The sequence below is a fragment of the Acomys minous genome, assembly GCF_964271855.1.
Source record: "Acomys minous genome assembly, chromosome: 8".
NCBI classification, from domain to species: Eukaryota; Metazoa; Chordata; class Mammalia; order Rodentia; family Muridae; genus Acomys; species Acomys minous.
Window position 1 is genome coordinate 11,866,020 of NC_140489.1, and position 18,657 is coordinate 11,884,676.

At 50.7% G+C, this 18,657-nt stretch overlaps 1 protein-coding gene across 6 annotated transcripts in view; it reads left to right on the forward strand.

The window, feature by feature from the left end:
• Positions 1-18,657, forward strand: part of BCL11B (BCL11 transcription factor B) — a 105,991-nt gene that overhangs the window by 38,640 nt on the left and 48,694 nt on the right. For 3 of the 6 annotated variants that reach the window (XM_084793686.1, XM_084793685.1, XM_084793684.1), the window contains exon 3: positions 12,502-12,717. The exons of the other annotated variants lie outside the window; for them this stretch is intronic. In XM_084793686.1, the coding sequence (XP_084649812.1) occupies positions 12,502-12,717 (216 nt within the window). The remainder of the gene's footprint in view (positions 1-12,501; positions 12,718-18,657) is intronic. 6 annotated transcript variants of the gene reach the window in all.

Consider the following 18,657-nt stretch of genomic DNA (forward strand, 5'->3'; position numbering starts at 1 on the left):
GAAGTCCCTGTGTTCTTGTAGGATTTCCTATAGCGTTCCTCCCTCGGTGGCACCTGCAACCTGCTTAGGCCTTTGATAAATATTTGTTGCTTTTGGAGTGTCAGGTGCCACCTCAGGGCTTAGGCACTGGGGTGGAGCCTGGGGCCTTTGGCATGCAGCCTGGCCTATTCTCCAACAGGCCAGGGCCAGCCAGTCCCTCAGCTGGTGCCCGTATCTGTATAATGGGGTTGTATTTTTTTTTTTTTTGTTAAACTTACCAGTCCCTATCTATACAGGAGCATAAGGCAGTGGTGGAGCGAAGCTCCGCTGATTTCCTAGATACCATACCGGCGAGACTGTTATTGTTTGGGCCCTGGGGGCGGGGTGGCTAATTTGCAAAGAGGAAAGGAATCCAACAGCTGCTTGTCTAGGGTGTTGTTTTTAATGCAAAGAGGAAGCATTCAGGGGCTTTGGGGAGAGGCTGAAGGCATACCACTAGTCAACGCCCCTCCCCCGTCTCCATTCACTTTAGAGGCCATTCTGTGTAGCGTCCCCCCCCCCCAACTCCAGCTCCTTATTGTTGGGGCACATCACGTGACTTGATACCTAGTGGTGTTTCTGTTCTAGACCCGAACGAACACCCCAGAAAAGGTTCCCCCCACTCCTGATACCAGCTTCTGGCCATGGAAGGGTAGGGAGCAAGTTGGGGGTGAGGGTGGGTGTTGGGGTAGGTTGTAGACTTGGCTTGGGAGGGATGTATTCAGCAAGCCGCCTTTAAATGTACAGTCTTGCTCAATGAAGGAGGGACTCCGATTGGACGGGTGAGGAAATCATCGTTTTCTTTTGGCCGCTTCTTCTCAAAGCTCTCAGAAATTAGCATCTGTACCCATTGAGGACACAGCTGGCGGCCATGAAATGGCACCTTCGCTAGGGAGATGCAGACCCCCAGTGGCCTGCAGGGGGCCAGCGATTTACCTTTTTTGTCGTTGCCTTTTTTTTTTTTTTTTTAATTTCAAAGAGGCTTGGTTTCTTTTCCTTCTGCAAATGCTGGGTGACCTGAAGTCGAGTTTTAATAATAACCTCTTGCAGGACCCAAAGCCTCCAGGCAAGTCCTGCTCTTTAGGCGTGCTGACCTTGCTGTGTGTTTGGAGTGTTTGACAGCAGCCTGGGCTTGAGTCTGGGATGGGGCGGGTGTGCGGAGTCTCATCCTCCCTACAGGGACCCTTGGCAGAGGCCCTGCTCCACCATCTGAGCCGGAGGGGGTGGGGTCCGCAGATAGGCTGGGTCTGTATCGTTAGTGTAGGCTTGCGGCCAGGTGCGTGGCACTCTGTAATTGAATACAGACCTGAGTGAGTCCCGTGTGGGCACGCAAGGATGGGCGAAGGGAGGCACGGAGGCTCCCGGCTCTCTGTTGCTGGACCTGGCGTCTCAAAATCTTCCGAGCCCAAATGGTGTGTGGAAAAGCTAGGGAGCAGCAGAGATCCTAGAAACCCGTGCATCTTCTGTTTGCACCAGTATGCTCTCGCATCTTTTGTTAGTGGCAGTTCCTTAATTAACCCGCAGATTAGGGCTGCCTTCTTCTGACACATGCGTATATTTTTGGGGGTAGAATATTCTTGCTCGCAAATCCAACCGGAACCGCTCAGGAGCCTCCCTAGGGAGCTAAGGCCTCTCCTCTCCCTCTTGTCTTCCCAGCGTTTCCCCTTCCTGTAACCTCCTCCCACCCTTCCCTTAAACCCAAGTGGGCTTGTAGCGGAGTGGAAGACAGGCGTGTTACACACAGCTAAATAAATCATGTTTACGCTTGGCGTTCTTGGTAGTGAAAAAGCTGTTGGCTGTTTCCACTTCCTTATTTCTCAGCGTTTGCTTCCTACCTGTTTTTGAGTACGTGCCCAGAAATAGTAGTTTTGTCAAATGAGGGGATAATGCCAGCCAGCCTTTCCTGCTGCCAAGGAAGCTGCTGGATTTCGCAAAACAGAGTGACGTTTTCTTAGTGACACTGATTTCTCCCCCCCCCAAAGAAATTAGGATATAGAATAAGGGGTATTAAAAAATGCACGAAGAGTAAGAGAGGCGAAAGAGGAGCTTCTTAGCCACTTGGTGCGACTTGCAGCAAGCAGGGTTAGAAAGGAAAGATCTGGATTTATTGTTGCTGTTCATTTCTCCCAGGGCAGCAGGCAGCCGCAGGAGGTGCAGAGGCTGTTCTGGGCCCTGAGAAAGGAGTCAACTTCCCTCTTTTTCAGTCCCAAGACTTCATTTTCTCAGATTTGGAGATGCGGTGTAAATGATTTTTTCCCCCCTCTCTTTCCTTCTGTTCAGTTTTGGGTCTTAGTTCTGGAGGCCTCCAGAAGCCTCCAGAATAGTACTGGCTGTGTTCTTCCCCCGAGGTACCAGTTAGTGATCTATCTCACCCTGGCCTGGGGTGGGAGCTTGTAGGGACCCAACGGACACTGTCATCATGCCTGTGCAGCATAAGCTCTGCAGGTTTCCCACCTCTGCGTTGCACCCGCTATGTTGTTTTGGGGGCATGTGAAAAAGTCACTTTCATGACGGGTCCTGTCTGCCAGGCAGAGGACTTCCTGGGTAATCATAGCCAAGTGCAGGCTTGCGGATTAAAAAAAAAAAATTAAAGAAACGATTTCAAAACCATGTAAGTGGCAGATAAACACCCTGCTCCTGAAGGAAAGTGAGACTGGTTTTCTCTGTAAGATCCCTGCAAAAATTCTGTTCACAGTCCAGCACATCAGCCCTGTTGCAAAAATGGCCAGGAACAAAATTACAATAAAATCAAAGTAGGCGTGCTCTGATTTTCCACAGTTTCTAATGGGAATACTCTGTAGTGGAGATGGTATTTCCATTGAGGACTGCACTGCCAGCATCTTTAATTACATTAAATAGTGGTATAAACCTCAGCTGAATGTAAACCTCCTGTACGGCCGCTGCCGCTGCAAGCTCACTAGATTGACTCGTAAGCATCAATGTTGCCAGTGTTAACGTGATAACCATCTTTATTAAATTAATCCCACGAAGTGTTAATTTTTACATATTTTGTTGTGCACACACCCTGCATCACCTCTGGTGTGTTAGAAAATGAAAATGGATTTCATGTTAAAAAAAAATAAAAATGTAAAAAGGTGATTGTCAGACTGCTTGGTCCCCCTTAAAAGGAAATGGGTGATTTTTTTCTTTTTTCTTTCTTTCTTTTTTTTTTTGCCATCAAATGCTACTATGCTGAAAGCAGGCGCACAATATACACATATGTATGTGCATATATATATATATATACATACATATATATATTAAATGCCATCTACATACAGAAAACTGAGGTAAAGAGACTACTTGGTTGAAAGTAATTACAGGCCTGCTCAGTCTTCAGTCAGTGACATTTTAGACTTAGCTTAGAAACATAAAGGCACTAATGACCCTGCCCTTATGTGAGGCAAAGCATTCAACCCCAGTATTCTGTGTCCATTCAGAAGAGGTACAAAGAGTTGAAAATGTAGGAAATCAACTAAATCTAGAAGAGAGCTGGATTAAAATAATTATAATAGGGGAGATCAGTTGCTTATAAGGGTTAACACATGCAACAGAAACAAAAGGCTAGCAGGGGTCCTTTTTATATTATATATATATATTTTTTTGAATTTTCTCTTTACCAAGTTCACTTTTGTTCCATTTGAAACAAGAAACCCTGCCAACCTGGATGCTGTGAGTTCGTGTCTGCCCTGGTGGAGTTTTACGGTGCACTCTGCACAAGGGCAGCTGTGCTGACTCGCTTCAGCCCCGGCAACTCCACGTGTGTGTGTGTGTGTGTGTGTGTGTGTGTGTGTGTGTGTGTGTGTGTGTGTGCTTTCAGTGTGCTCCACGCTCTAGGCTGAAGTAACCGCGCTAACTCCTGTAGTGTACTGCCTTTTCCTTCCGTTCTTTTTATCAGCCTGGGCTATTTTCGTCTGTAATTCTCCGGGATTCACACAGTTCAGGCTCGCCTCTCCCTTCTATTTACTCCCTTGTGTTTTCCCCAAGTGGAAGCCAAGGTTGGAGCTCCTGGCACCTTCTAACCATAGTGACTTCCTGAACTCAGCAGCTTTCAGACATATTTTGTACAGGATCAGATCTCCTCCCCATCCCCAGACAGGGTTTCTCTGTGTACCCCTGGCTGTCCTGGACTCACTTTGTACACCAGGCTGGCCTCAAACATACAGAGATGTCTGCCTCTGCCTCCTGAGTGCTGGAATTAAGGGTGTGCTCCACCACCACCTGGCTCAGGACCAGATTTTTGACAAGGGGACAAGTTCAGTGTCTTTAGGTTATCGCGTTAGGCCCAGTAGATGCTGTCGGGGAGGATACAGGAGCCTTTAGCTTAAAACTCTCAGGAGCCCCCAAATCTGACAGTTTGTTCCCTGGGTACTTTCCTTCTTGTCACATGACTTGTTTTCAACCAAGGATCCCACCTTCCCCCCCCACCTCCCCCACTCCCCACCCCCGAGCTGTAAATGAAAGAAGACAGAGCTCATGAGTGACAGAGCTTATTGCTGGAGTTTGGTCCTGAGTTTTATCTGAAGGGTCCTGACCCCTAAATCTTAGATTCTTTATTCTTGGAATGCAAACAGTGCACTCAACCGTTTGTTCTGGAGGCGGAACCTAAGACAAGTTTCTGAAGTACCTGACGGGACTTAAATTGGAGCGCAGGATCTGATAAGGTCTGCAGCAGCATCACAGCTTTTGGCTGAAGGGCCTAGGCTGGGAAATGGGAGTCTCCTCTGCATTGGCTACTTTTTGTAGGTGAGGTTAGAGACTCTGTCGGCTCCTGTAGACTCCCGGTAGACGACTTAACCTGTCCACGTTCCTGACACAGATGAGGGTGCATGCTTGTAGTGGGTGCTTGCACCTCTGGCTTCTCTGCGTCACAGATGCGCTCACACATATTTCTCTAACTAGGCAAACACGTGGCCTCCCTCGCTGGTTCCCCTAGGCCACATCATTCCCAGAGTCCTGGACCCTGGTTTGGTGGGCTATGCCTGCCAAGATCACAGTTGAGGACTCCCGTTTGCTGTTCTGTACGCAGCAGCCGGAAGCCACCAGGCTCCGGCTTCTGGGGCAGATGACTGTGGTTAACTTGCATCCCAGCAGTCAGTCGTGGGAGCTCCAGGCTTCCTCAGGAGAGAAGCAGAAGAAAAGGTCCAGGTTTCAAGTTTCCCCGGCAAGTGACCTTCTGGGGGCTGGAGTGGCTCCAGGCACAAGCAACTGGCCAGCTCCTCCACCTCACCCTGGGTAGATCTGAGGAGATGTTTCAGGGTCCTCTGGCACACACCTTAGTGACACGCACACTGTCCTCCCTCTGCCGCTGGAGTCTGGAAGCTGTTGGAAGATTCTGGCACAGGTGGCGTAGCCTCACCTGTCTTTGGCTCCGGGTACAGAGAGGGGATCTGCTTGCCCCCCAGGGGATTTCAGCAGCTCCTTGCCTTGAGGAAGTTAGGTTTGGCAGCCATCGAAACAAATGGTCCTAGACCTTGGGAGGTGGTACCACTCTGTGCCTGCTTTGATTGCTAGATACGGCTGCTGGAGACGATGATCTCTTTTCCAATCCTGGTAGGAGGCAGAAATCAGGTTTTGGTGTGCCCTTGGAGGGCACAACTGTGTTTTCCGCATCCCTTAACCCTTTCCTGGAATGCCTGTCAGGGAGTGAAAACAGTGATGCTCTTCCGCCAGTTACAGGGATGCCAGATGAGGGAGGAGCTTTGAGGAGAGTTGCCTGGCTCAGGATCCCAAAGATGTGCTGCTTTCTCTTAGGGCGCTGGGTACAAGAAAGATGTCCAGCTGTGCACCATGGGTCTGTGAGTGGCGTCCAGGGGTGGTCATTTCCGGAAGAGGCAGTAACAGTGGCTTCCGGGCTCAGCCATGAACAGTTGGCTGTGGTCCTCCAGGCTGTCGTGGTCAGCCATTTTCTTCCCTGTCATAGAGACCTAATTCTGAGTCCAGTCATAGCAGGTGGAGGATTGAGGGAGATAAGGCAGGCTCTTTCACCTGCATCCAACGTTCAGTCACCCTAGGCACCTGCAAGGCCACCGACCCTGGGTGGATTTGAACTTTGTTTTCATGTCTCCTATGTGAAGACCTGGACGGAGCTCTGTAAACACAGCTGCAAGACCCCATTTCTTGGTGACACCCCATTTCCCTTATTGTAAAGGACTCGTGCACCCTACTTGCCTGTCTGCCAGGAACTGAAGAACCATCCCATCACACGCTACAGAGACAAGAGTGGCTCAGAGTGAGGATCGAGGAGTGAGCCCTTAGCCTCTTCATGGTTGTGCAGTTGCTGTGGGGCAGGGAGCCAGGCCACCCTTCTCGTGACTTGCTTTCTGGCTCTGCCTTGGAGGCCTGGCCTGGTCTGGCCTTCTAGGTTTTCATGGCAATTGGTAATGTTTATTAGAGGCTTGGATTTTCTTTCCTGCTTTGCTTTATTGTTACGATTTATTTCTTAAAATGAAAGAACAAACGAATTTACTTGTTGAGCTTTGCTCCCCAGACCTGGGTAGCTTTGACAGTGACTGACAGAGAGGTTTCGTTCTAGTCATTTCTGTTCCTCTTGTCTCAACTTACTAAAAAAAAAAAAAAAAAAAAAAGGAGTGGAGGACAGACCAGTAATGGCTGGTTCAGGCCTTGTCAGGTGAGTTACCCAGGCCTGTCTCTATTAAGGTGTCACTCCACCCCTCTGAAATAGGAAATTGCCAAAATGGAGGTCATTGGCTGCTAATGAGGTGGATTTTAACTGCAGGATCATTTCCCTGGCTAATACCCTTATTATGTGCTTCTGTGTGAACCCATGGCAGGGCGTTGCAGTGTGAGTTTAGCCTCTGCGGACAGCTAGCGGAGTTGGGTGTTGAGGTCCTTCAGCATGGCTACTGGCTTCCTGGCTCCCACTTCTGTGTTTAGACCGGGGCCAGTGAGAGGACACTGTGAGATGTCCAGACCGTGGGCATGAGCGCCCCTCCTTCCCACATGTCACGCTCCCCCAGTTTTGGGGCCTCTGGACTGGCCTAGCAGCTGCATATTATGGCCTGCACCTATCTATGTGGTACCACCACCATAAGGCTTCGTGCTCTGAGCAGGCTCTGGCTTTTTGGGTCTAATCTGCCCTCACCTCCATCTTGTCTCTCTACCAAACCGGAAAAAGAATCTTAATTTCCTGTGGAGCTGGGAGGAGGCGGGCTAGCGTCAGGATAATGATTCTTAAATATGAGCAATGCGTTTGGTTACATGTTATTTTTCCTCTACCCCCTTAATACACAGCATTTTTATCATCCTTAAGACAAAGTAGCTGGCAAAATATTTAAGTGATCAGAAACAAATGTTTTTATTTGCCTGCGTGCGAATTGGGTTATCTGCCTATCTTGTTTACGAAATTTGGGGCTGCCTCTCCCGCACAGTATGCTCGCCTCTCGAATCTTCCCCAGCTCCCATTTCCATATTTCTGCGTGCTTGTTCTTTGTTAATCACTTGGCAAGCGCTTATTTGAATATTAAAAATTTCTTTAATCATCAAACGCAGGAGCACAGGCTCATGAATATTCATATTCTCCCCCCTCCTCAGACTGGATTCTAGTTCATTACCCTGCAGTAAAAGCCAAACAGCCATCAATCGCCCTCATTACTGGCTCTGGCGTTTTGATTGGCTGCCTGCTGCCCATAGCTTCTTCTTTTTTTTTTTTTTAAATTTCCCTTCTTCTATGAGCTGTCTTATACCTGCCAACAACTTAAACACACACACACACACACACCACCACCACCACCAACAACAACAACAAAACAACAACGATGCAAGAATAAATTTCTCTGGTTGAAAACAACTTAGCAAACTTGTCAAACAGCCCTTGTAACTTGCTGGGCCCTCCTCGGACTCCTCAGTCCTCTTGGTCTACCCTAGCCCCACCCCAAAAAGCCCCCCAAAAACAGGGAAAGGGGGGGGCTAGGGAAGAGGTAGAATTAAATAAATAAATAAAAAAGAGAAACTTGAGCGGAGAGATGAATATTTGTCAAGAGAGTTGACGTAAGTTTCATTTGCATAATGACTTTGTACTTCTGCATTAATAAAATTTGCATATGAAGCCATGTTAATTACTCCTGATCATGCTTTTTGCATTCATGCATAGTAATTTTCTCCGACTTGTGAGAATTAATGTCTTGGCACGAGGGGGGGCGGCGGGGGAAGGGGCGCGGGGACTGTCAGGTTCCCTCGCCAGAGTCCCTCGCTCACACGCGCTGGCGTGGCTGTCTGTCTCCTTTGATCTCTGACTCATTTCTGCACTATCAGTAGGAGTTCTCGCCTTAAAAAAAAATGTATCCGCTGAAAGGCACCAGTAGGGAGAAAAATAGACCTCTCTGTATGTTGTGTGCCAGGCCACCTCTCCAGCTAGGAACGGGGGACCTGCCACCTCCGGGTTGCAGAGTGGCAGCCCAGAGGATGCTGTACCAGGAAGGCTTGGTTCCCTCAACCGGGGCTGGGCGGTTCCAGGCATTTTGTGTGTCTACTTGCTCCTGGCGGTGGGCGTGTCTTTGCTTAGTGCGCATGTGCAGGGCATGGAGCCCAGCATCTGCAGGGGCTGCTAGCAAGGGAGGTAGGATTCAGGCCCCCTCCTAGAGCCTCACTCCTAGGAAGGCATTATCAGCGATCTTGTCCTCTGTTTGGATTTTAGCAAAACATACCAGAGGCCGTTTTGGAGACTTTTTAGATATTCCTTTATAGGTGGCACAAATACCAAGAAGGCAGCCTGACCTTGACTTTGGAGCTTCATTTCAATGTTTTCTTTCTTTTTTTTTCTTTTTTTCTTTTTTCTTTCTTTCTTTCTTTTTTTTTTTAGGGGACTATGTCCCCACTGGAGAGGAAGGCTTTACACTTACATGGCATAATACCAGTATCAATTTTTTAAAAATTTCTTTCTCCCTCATTAAAATGTACTTTTATGAGAAAAAAGGAATCGAGCCAGCTAGGATTTCATTACTGAGCTGCTTGGATCCTACAAGAAGCCGAGATAGTGGCTGCACCCCTCTGCCTCATATCTTGATTCACGTGGGTCTGTTTTGGACTGGCTGAGGCTGCAAAAGAAAGTGTCTTTTAAAAAGAAAAGGAAAAATCGTACTGTGCACGTTACTGTTGTGTCTGTGGATATATGACAAGTGTGCGTGGGTGGGTGTGCTGTGGCACACGAGTGGGTCTCAGAGGGCAATTTGTGGGTAAGTTCTCTCTCCACCCCTATGTGGGCTCTGGGGATAAAAACCCTGTACCCGCTGAACCATCTCACAGGTCCACATCTTCGAGTCATCATTCTGGAAGTGCTCGGAGTGGAGTCCAAGACCTCATGCGTACTAGGGATGTGCTCTCTCACTGAACTCCAGCCCAGAAAGCCTTTTTAAAGAGTGTCCTGCAGAGACTTATAGGCTGCCTTCCCTACTGGAGCAGGCATGCTGCTGTGAGAGGGATGCGAAGGAAGGTACCAGAAAGTTCCAGGTCTGAAAATAGATGAGGACAGTGAGCAAGGATGGTAGTTACCCATGTGTACTAGGCGGCTGGCTCTGGCTGCACGCGGCCCGGACAGTCTCTTTAAAGACGCGGGGACTGAGACGGGAAAAGTGGCCACTTTAAGTCACACGCCAGGAAATGTCACACGCCAGGAAATGGCCGAGGAGGAATTGGAACCCAGTTTTCTGTCTCTAAATCCCTATCAGTCTATCTGTCTTTGTCTCTGTGACTACCCCTCCCCTAGGCTGGCCATCTCTCTCTGCATGTCAGGTGTGGAGTCAGTTAGTAGATCTCAGGAGCTGTCTGCCTTCTAGAGCCTTCCCAGTGGAAGGCTGAGGCTGGGAAGTGGCCAGGGACAGGCCCAGAGACATGGTCCTCACCTTTGATTTTTCTTTTAAATTAAGATTCACATATTGTGAAATGTATTTTAATTTGTCCTGTTTGTGGCTTGGGGTTTATGAACGATGCTGCCTAGCTGTCACTACTGTTTAATTTATCACACCCCCAAAAGACCACATAACCCATTGGCCCTCAGTCTCCACTGCCCCCAGCCCCTGGTAATTACTACTCAGTCTCCATGGATTTGCCTGCCCAGGAGCTCACCGTGTAATTATAGCATGGTGGCTTCTCACTCAGCTTTTGCAGGAGCTGGGTTTCAGGGGTGCCTCTGTATGCAAAGCTCTGAGGTAAGCTGTGTCTAAGAGGGGACTTCCTGTGGGGACAGAGATTACTTTAAAAGCCCCATAGGGACCCCATACCCTCCTGCCCTTGGAACAGGTCGACTTCAGCAAGGTCATGCCCGATGAGGCCCTGTGCCACCTGTCTAACCAGAGTGTTAACACCTGGTATGGCTGTGAGACTTCATCGTGTCCAAGCCTGCTTCAGCCCCAGCGATGTCCTTCTAGAAGGCTGTGCCAGCGTGCTATCTCCTTTCTGATCCTTGACCACTCTCTCCATTAGAGTCAACTCTGAGGAGGTCCCATTGGCATCTCAGCCAGCCACGATATGTGGTGCTGACTGAGTCGTGGCCCCTCTGTAGGCCCCGGAAGCCTTTTGCTTTCACTAATGGATGCGCTGAGGTCAAGGATGCTCAGACTTCCTCCATCCCCATGTGGCCTTTGGCTTCAGGATAAGGGGGTACCCTGGTCACCTTACCCCAGCTGGAACATAGCCAGGCTTTGGAGATACTGGTGTATTCTTATCCCAGAGTGCTTCCTCTCAAGCCTCAGTTTCCCCCTGTGGAGTGGGAGGTGGCCCTCCCTGTTAAGTATGGCGTCTAATCTTATAGTTAGTGCGAACTCACTGTGATGACTTGCATTGATCCTGAGCTCTTCATGGTCTAAAAGAGGAACCCACACAGCGATTCAAGCCCATTAGTGGACAGAGTCAAGTACAGTGTCTGATTCAATGGGCTTTGAGGCAAGCACTGGCCTTTCCAGGGGAGATAGGCAATTCCGGCCTTGGATTGTCTTTGCTTGCCACCCATGGGAAAACTGTGATCTGGCTTTCTGCTGTGTATTTGGTACTGGAACCATTCTTGGGCTTACTGACCATGCCCTTCTGGGGCTGTGTGCCAGTGCAGAAACAGGTGGGGCCTTGTATGAATATATCACTAACTACCTCATCGAGGTCCTAGCACTGTCAATGCTGGCACAGGCCTCTTGGCTCGACATCAGCAGTGCCCCAGCTCTAAGCTGAGGTACTTTAAAAAAAAAATGTCCGGAGGACCTTGATCCTGCATGTACACATTGGCGGTGGGATTTTTAAGGAGGCTTGCAACTGCTTGCTGTTTCCTGCAGCCTTGGCCTCTGTCTGGGTCTGTGCAATGGGTGTCCTATGCCCTTGTGTTTAGGGCTGATGTTAGGCTCCCCTGGCTGTCAGTGGCTCTTCTGGAAGGAGGGAGTTCCCAGTGGTGCCTATGGAGTAGTCAGACCGCCCACCCCACCCCACTCCCCAACCTGTGCAGATCTGCAGGTGCCGGGAAGCGAGGCCACGGCCCCTCCTGCTGAGCTGCTGAACCTTAGCTGCCCAGCCATCTTGCTGATGTTCTCCTGTTTCCCCCTCGCTTCTCTGCACCAATTATTTACCCAGGGAATTTGGGCTTCTTCACTTGTGGTTTTGGCAAGGGCTTCACACAAATGTTTTGCCCTGGTGGTCTCTTAACCAATGTAAGATAAACGGCCAAATCAAACGCAGGCCTTGCTGGTGGTGGAGGCTCACTGTGGGGCCCGGTGGAGGCAAGACAGCACCCTTTCCCCCTCTCCCCCAACCCCTGCCCCCCCTCCCCCCCCCCCCCGCCCTGTTCATTGCTGTCACTGGCTGTCAGATGAGGGAGTGGGGACTCCCAGATCAGAGTGAAGACATTTAGAGGGGTCTGGGCCATGCTAACTAGGTTTTCTTGTGGTAGGGGAGGGAGGAGGAGGTGGGGGTGTCTTGTGAGCTGCCAGAGCTTGGGTGCTGCTTGTTGGGGCCTGGAGAGAAGCCCCAGGCGATTAGCTAGGGAGGAAGGAAGCTCATCAGTGCTCAGATCCTTGGAGGTATGCTTGAGGTGGCTCAGGCCTGTCCGAAGAACCTAAACTGTTACAGCTCCCTGCCTCTTTAAAAAAAAAAAGGGGTCACTCATATTTTGAGGAAACAAATCCTCAAGTGAAGCCTGCTCTGGTTTGTTCTGACCCCTCTTAGGGAGTCTGAACTGGGAGTAGGGGCCCTGACAGCCCCTTTTGTATGTTAACCCCTACACTAGGCTCCCAAAGGTGGGGCACCCCCAAAACTATCTGGCAGCTGCAAGGAGGTGTAGCCCCTGCTAGTGTCCTCTGTGCACCCCATCCCTTCTCCCTTGCCCCTGTGCCCCAGTCGCCATCACTGTAGCGCTTCTATCCTTGGGCCACACCCTCTTGGAGGCTGTAACTGTAGCCCCTGTGACCCGGGCCCCCTCTTGAGCCCCAAGTCCCTTGTACAGTTTAGAGCCCAACTGACCAGTCTTTTCTATTGTTTTTTCTCCAGGGCCGTGCAGGCCTGCCCAGCCGCCATCGATGGCCCCCATAGCTGCCTCCTCTTCCCACCCTCCCACATCCGTGATTACTTCACCTCTGCGTGCCCTGGGCGCTCTCCCACCCTGTTTCCCGCTGCCTTGCTGTGGTGCACGCCCCATCTCGGGCGACGGGACTCAGGGTGAGGGTCAGATGGAGGCTCCCTTTGGATGCCAGTGTCAGTTGTCAGGTAATAGAGCCGCTGCGGTGGGGGAGGTGGGCTCCCGGGATGGCGGGCAGAGCTGGGGACCCAAGATGGGGCCGGGAGGGGGGGGGAGGTGCACACCCCACACTCAAAAAACTTTTGGGGGGGATGGCGGCAGATGTGGCAAAGGATGTCAACTGAACCGTGAACCCATGTCGGTTCCTACGGGGGTCAGAGGACCTTCACCCTCGTTCACCCCCGTACCCTCAAATTCTGAGAGTCTCGCTCCCAGAATGCACTGCCCGACCTCCAAATTTCATCTCTTTGGGCTGTTTAGCTCAAGTTTAATTGGATAACACTTAACATCTGAAGTTTTCTTCTGCCCCTTGTCTCTGCCTCCCTGCCACCCACCCCAGACAAGGGTAGGAGAGGATTCCTGGGTTGTCTGTGTACCGTGCTGGAGCCGTTCAAAATGCTGACTTTCTCTTTGGGACAATGTGTTGCCCATTAACTTAGAGGGAAGGAAAAAAAAAGTTGTCTCAAAGAGGAGCCTTTTAAAAACTCTGTGGCCACGAGTAGCAGTGAAACACTGTGGGCGTCTGGGGCGGGGGACTGTGAAGGTTAGTTAATGCCTCTAGGCAGACCCCAGACCCTGCCCCAGTTACCTCTGCTGCTGCCGGAGGTCACTGAAGCCTTGTTACACAGAAGGTATCCATGGCCAGGTGCCCACATGGCCCCCTTGCTCCCCTGCCCTGTCTCCCCACAAACACGGACCTCTGTGGCCGAGGGTCCCCACGGGGTCGAGGGGAGAAGGCCCTCCCTGCAGCCTCGTGGTGGGGCCCGGTTTGCAACATACTGTGGCTTCGGGAGCCAGGATGCTGACACAGACTCACGTGGCGAGCAGCTGTGGCCTGGTTTCCGTGGCCAGGGCCGGGAGAGGAGAGGGTGGCTGGGGCGCCGGGGCACATTCAGTTTGTCCCTGCTACATTGCCAGGCACGTTGCAGGCTTTCTCTTGAGTCAAGCTGTGAAAGGAAAGCTATTTTTATTAGGCAAGTTTTACTTTTCATTGACACTGTCTCAGGGACCTCTCTTACTGGAGCTTTGGCTTTGCACGAGGCCACAAGTAGAGCCTGCCCCAGGGTGAGACCTCCCTGGCCTTCCCGCCAGTGGGGGAGGGGGTCTGCAGCCTTCAACACCACTCCTGTACTCTTGCTATAACAGGTGGTTATGCCATTGGGTCTGATAGCCAAGACTAGGAGGCTTATATCTTGAGTGCATAAAGCAGAGGCCAAATCACCCAGAAAGGAATTGAGGCAGCTTACAAGGAAGCTGGCTTCGCTTCGTGGCCAGCCTGGTCCTGAGATGTCCGAGGCTTCATATAGCTTGGAGGGTCTGTGTGTAAGACCCTGTTCACCAAGCTTGGTGTGTCTGTGGGGGTCTCGGTATTTGCTCTGTTCTCAGACTTCCTGTAGCATGTGCTGCAGCCTTGCAATCTTGCAGCCCTGTACCCACGGGAGTGGGGGTGGGGGTCAGGGTAGGGGGTGGGGAGGAGTGTGTGCTGCTTGGACTATCAGAGATATGCCTGCGTGTTTATGGCTGGACTTGGTCAAATTCTGCATGTAGAAATATGATCTCTTTGTCCTGTGTGCCACTGTGTAACCCCGTGCTACCTGGCCTTCCTTAGGAGCTACCGGAGCGGAGGACTGAGTTGTCTCTGGTTTGACTGGGCTTTCCTGGTACCTTTGTATCAAGTGTCAAAAGAAGCCTTTCCTGTCCCTATTTTATAAATGAGTGGGAGGGGCCAAGGCCATGGCTGAGCCCCTTTGGCAAATTGGGCTTTGGCTTGGGGATTACTTCCTTTATAGCCATATGGCCCTTGCCTAGGCCCAGTGGAGGCCAGACAAGGTCTGCAGGGCCTTGGCAGCCAGGGAAGTCAGTGTGTCCTCACACATGCCACTTGCTTTCTTAGTAGCTGTCTGTCGTGTGCTAGGCGTTTATGAGTTCGTGTCAAGGCTTTACTTTCCCGCTTTATAGATGAGCCTCAGAGCCCTCAGGCCTCCCAGCTCAGACTTGCTCATTCCTTAGTTCACTGTAGGGCCATAGGCGCACAGTATGGAGGCCATGTGCAGATACAGGCAAAGTCAGGTATGTGGGTCCCTTACCTACCCTGCAGCTTACAGTGTGGGCTTGGGGACATGCCCTAAGGCTGACAGGAGGGGAGGGAAGAACACACACAGAGAGAGAGAGAGAGGAAGTGGCTCCGCATGGCACATGTTTCATCTGTAGTACAGAGGCCACCAGAGAGTTCAGGTCTTTGACCCGTCCTGTCCATGTGTGGTGATTGCGATGCTGGAGACGGAGGAGCAGCGAGGGCCTGAGCCCTGGGGCCGCTCCGGCATCCGGCTCCTAAGGGCCCTGCTGGTTCTCTTCTTCCCGTTCTTCGTCCAGTGTCCAGTACGGCCATGGTTCCACCTTGTCGACTAAGCCTGCGTCAGGCTGTACCACTGCGCTGTGTGTTCTGATGAATTTGGCCACATTCAAGTACCCTCTTCCAGTGGGGTTTGTCCCTTTGGTTCTGTTCCTGGCACTGGGCTGTTTGCGGAAGTGTTTTTTTTAGTGCCTGTTTAATTAGTAGCTGCAGAGGAGGCATAAAAATCGCCAGGAACCCCCCGAGGAAGGAGGGGTCATCCAGACCGAACGCTGCGGTACTCACTGCGCTTCGTCCCTCTGCTGATCAGGATGCTGTGAACCTGTGTCTTCAAATTAACTCAGGAAGCCCGAGCTTCACACAGGTTAATTGCTGCCCATGAACACGCTCTGGGTTATTTATAGGAGGGAGTGATTTCACGGGACTGAAAGCTACCCAGGCATGCCCAGGCTCTGCTGGGACCCCTCACCCATGTTTCCCTCAGAGCTGGGAGAAGGGACATGGGGGGGTGTGCATTCCACAGAGATCCCATGTGGCTTTGAGTCAAGGGGCTCCTGGCAGCGGAAAGGTCTTCTAGATTTATCAAGGTGCCTGTGAAGAGCCATAGCCAGTTACCCTGCCCTGTGCCATCTAAGGACCGGAGGCTTTGCATATGTCATTCTCCTTCTTTAAGCCTTACCCCCTTTCTTATACCCCTCCCCCATTACACACACACACACACACACACACACACACACACACACACACATATATACACATACATGCTTGGGTCCCAAGGCAGAATCTGAGGCTACTCAAAAGACAGCTGAAAGTCACTAGGCTCCGTCCTGCCCTCAAGCCGTCCCTGCTCTGAGACATCTTGATAAAAAAAAAGCGGCCTTCGGTATGTACCAGACTGCCTTAGTGGGTGTAGTATGCAGCTAGCTGTGTGGCGTGCCGCTCCGTTCTCTCTCTGCTGCTGCTGCTCCATTCTCTCATCTGTGAAATGGGCACAAGGAGGAGGGCATGTGCTGTGGTTGTTTGGAGGGTTTTTCATGAGGTCATTTAGGGCAGATACTCACAACAAGCCCACAGACGGTATGACTCATCCGTAAGCAGAAGGGGTTTCGCAACCCAATGGCGTTCCGTATTCCCCCCTTTTGACTCCCCCCCCCCCCCCCGGGTGGGGGCTTCCTTTAAACCGCATCCCTGGTTTCCATGCCTCAGAAAGCATTTAGCCTCTTGGCTGGCTCCGTCATGCACCGGCGTTGGGAGGTGGAATGGGAACTGGGGAACTTCATTGCATATTTAGGAGCTGTAAATGGTCATCAGCCAGAGTGATTAATGCATGCGCTTGGCGAAGTTCAAGGTCTCACACACACGAACACACAGCACCCAGGCTTCGGGAAGTGGAAGTGCTTGGGTTTAATAGAGGGAGTCAGTTGCACTCATTAGTATATGCTGAAATCACAGGGCAATCTTGTAAAGTTAAATTCAATTTACTTTTCTACTGAAATTGTGCTTGCTGGGTTATTTAACTAGTCTGGGGTTTCTTGGCATGGGTTAAAGGGACAATAAAGATAAAAGAACACCTGTAAGCAAATAGTAGGGTTTAACAGTAGAATCTATCCTTCTCTCCTTCTTCAATTATATCCCAGTGTTCGTTTTTGTGTGTGTGTTTTTTTTTAATACCCGGAGCCCTCCAATGGGATGCCTCGGATCAGACCACCCTAGCTGCGGAGGCTTGATGCAATTAATACAGCCTGTCTGGAAAGTGGTCTTATTTCTGGAAGTTTTATGTTAATGATATGGTCTGCACGCTGTACATTTCATACCAGAATGAAGAGTGAGCTGGGGTTTCTTTCTGGACTGGGTTTGATTAGCAGCAAGGCCCCACTGGGCAGCCACTCTCCCGGAGGACGGAGGTTGGCAGTCCTCCCTGGTCCCGCCAGGGCACTCACTGCCTGGTGGGTGTGGTACACTGGGTGCTGGGGGGCATTTAGGCCTCCATGGGGAAGGAGGGGCCATGAGGGGGTAGTAGGGAACTGAGTGTGAGGGAGATGTGTGTCGAGTCTCCAGAGAGAGGTGACGGGCACACTTGTGAGCTCCTCTGTAGTGTAATGCTTTTGGGGAGGGGGAGGGATGCTGCTTTCTGAGTTTGCCAGGTCCCTGTGTCAATGGGGCTGGCTCAGTGGAGTTATTAAAAATTTAGAGAGCCCTTCTGGGGATGTAATTCAGTCGGCAGAGTGCTTGCCTAGCATGCACGAAGCTCTGGGTTCAATCCCCTGTAACACATTGTGTAAAGCAGGCGTGTGGTGCAAGCCTGTTGTTCTCACGCTTGGGAAATTAATGCAGGAGGGGTTAGGAGTTCAAGGTCATCCTCAACTACACTCGTTCATAGGTCAGACCAACCAACCAAATAACCAAACAACAACAACAACAAAAAAGCCCCCTAGTTATTTGTCCCTTTGCAATGTCTATGTAATACTGACCTTGGTGGTCTTACCCTATGACTGGCATTTACAGCAAGCACGGTTGGCAATGTCTGGAGGGCTGCCTCCTAAAACTGTCTCTGGTATCTGTGTCATTTGGGATGTCCCTGCCATAGCTGCTTTCTTCTAGTGCCTGCCCAAGCCCTTCCCAGTGCCCTCCCTGACTGGACACATTCAACAGAGAGCTGCATGGTCCCTGGGATTCAGGAAGCCAGCATTCATGTTGGCGGATGTAGCTAGCTGAGGTTGACGAGGATTTGGTAGACACCAAAAAAAAAAAAAAAAAAAAAAAAAAAAAGACCAGTGTCCACGTAGCTGGCAGATCACACTTTTCAGCACCAACAGGGTCCAGAGAAGCTGGCAGTGGGGTCAGGGGCGAGACGGCAGCTGGCCAGTCAGGGCAGAACTCACTGGGGTGACTGCCTTCAGATGAAAGAGGTGCCAGCCGCTGCAGATACCATTTCACCCTCTGCCGGACCTTCAGAAGGCGGAGTTAAATCAAAGAATTCTGTTCAAATCTGTACAAGATGTTGCTGTTTTTCTGCTCTGACAGGAGAGGCATTTGGAAGAGCAGTTTCTTTTTCTTTCTTTCTTCCTTTTTTTTTTTTTTTTTTTTTTATAGCTGTCTTAAAAAGGAGTTTGGCTGTTTAGCGCAGCTGGTGCTCATTACATTATGGACTGGCAATAAAATAGCATGTGTAATTAATTTTTAATGCAGCGCTGGATGCAGCACTTTCAAGCAGTTAGTGGATGTGAAGACCCAGTGCTGGCTGTGGACATCAGAGACCTCGGAGCCAAGCAGCCATGGACTCCTTTAAAATGGAGTTGACATTGGCAGAAGAGGCTGGTCACTGCCTACTCCCCGTATGTGTAGGGGACCTCATTCAGGAATGAGGTTTAAACCAACCTTTAATGAACCAGGATTAGGGGTCCTGATCGGGCATCTCATCTGACCCTTTTGATATCTGCATGGGGAAACGGAAGCCATGCAGTCAGGAAGACACTATAAGACATGAATGGCAGGCAGAACTGACTTGGCGCTGTGGCTCTCGGGCTCTGCCCACTAGACCACACTGCCTCTCTCC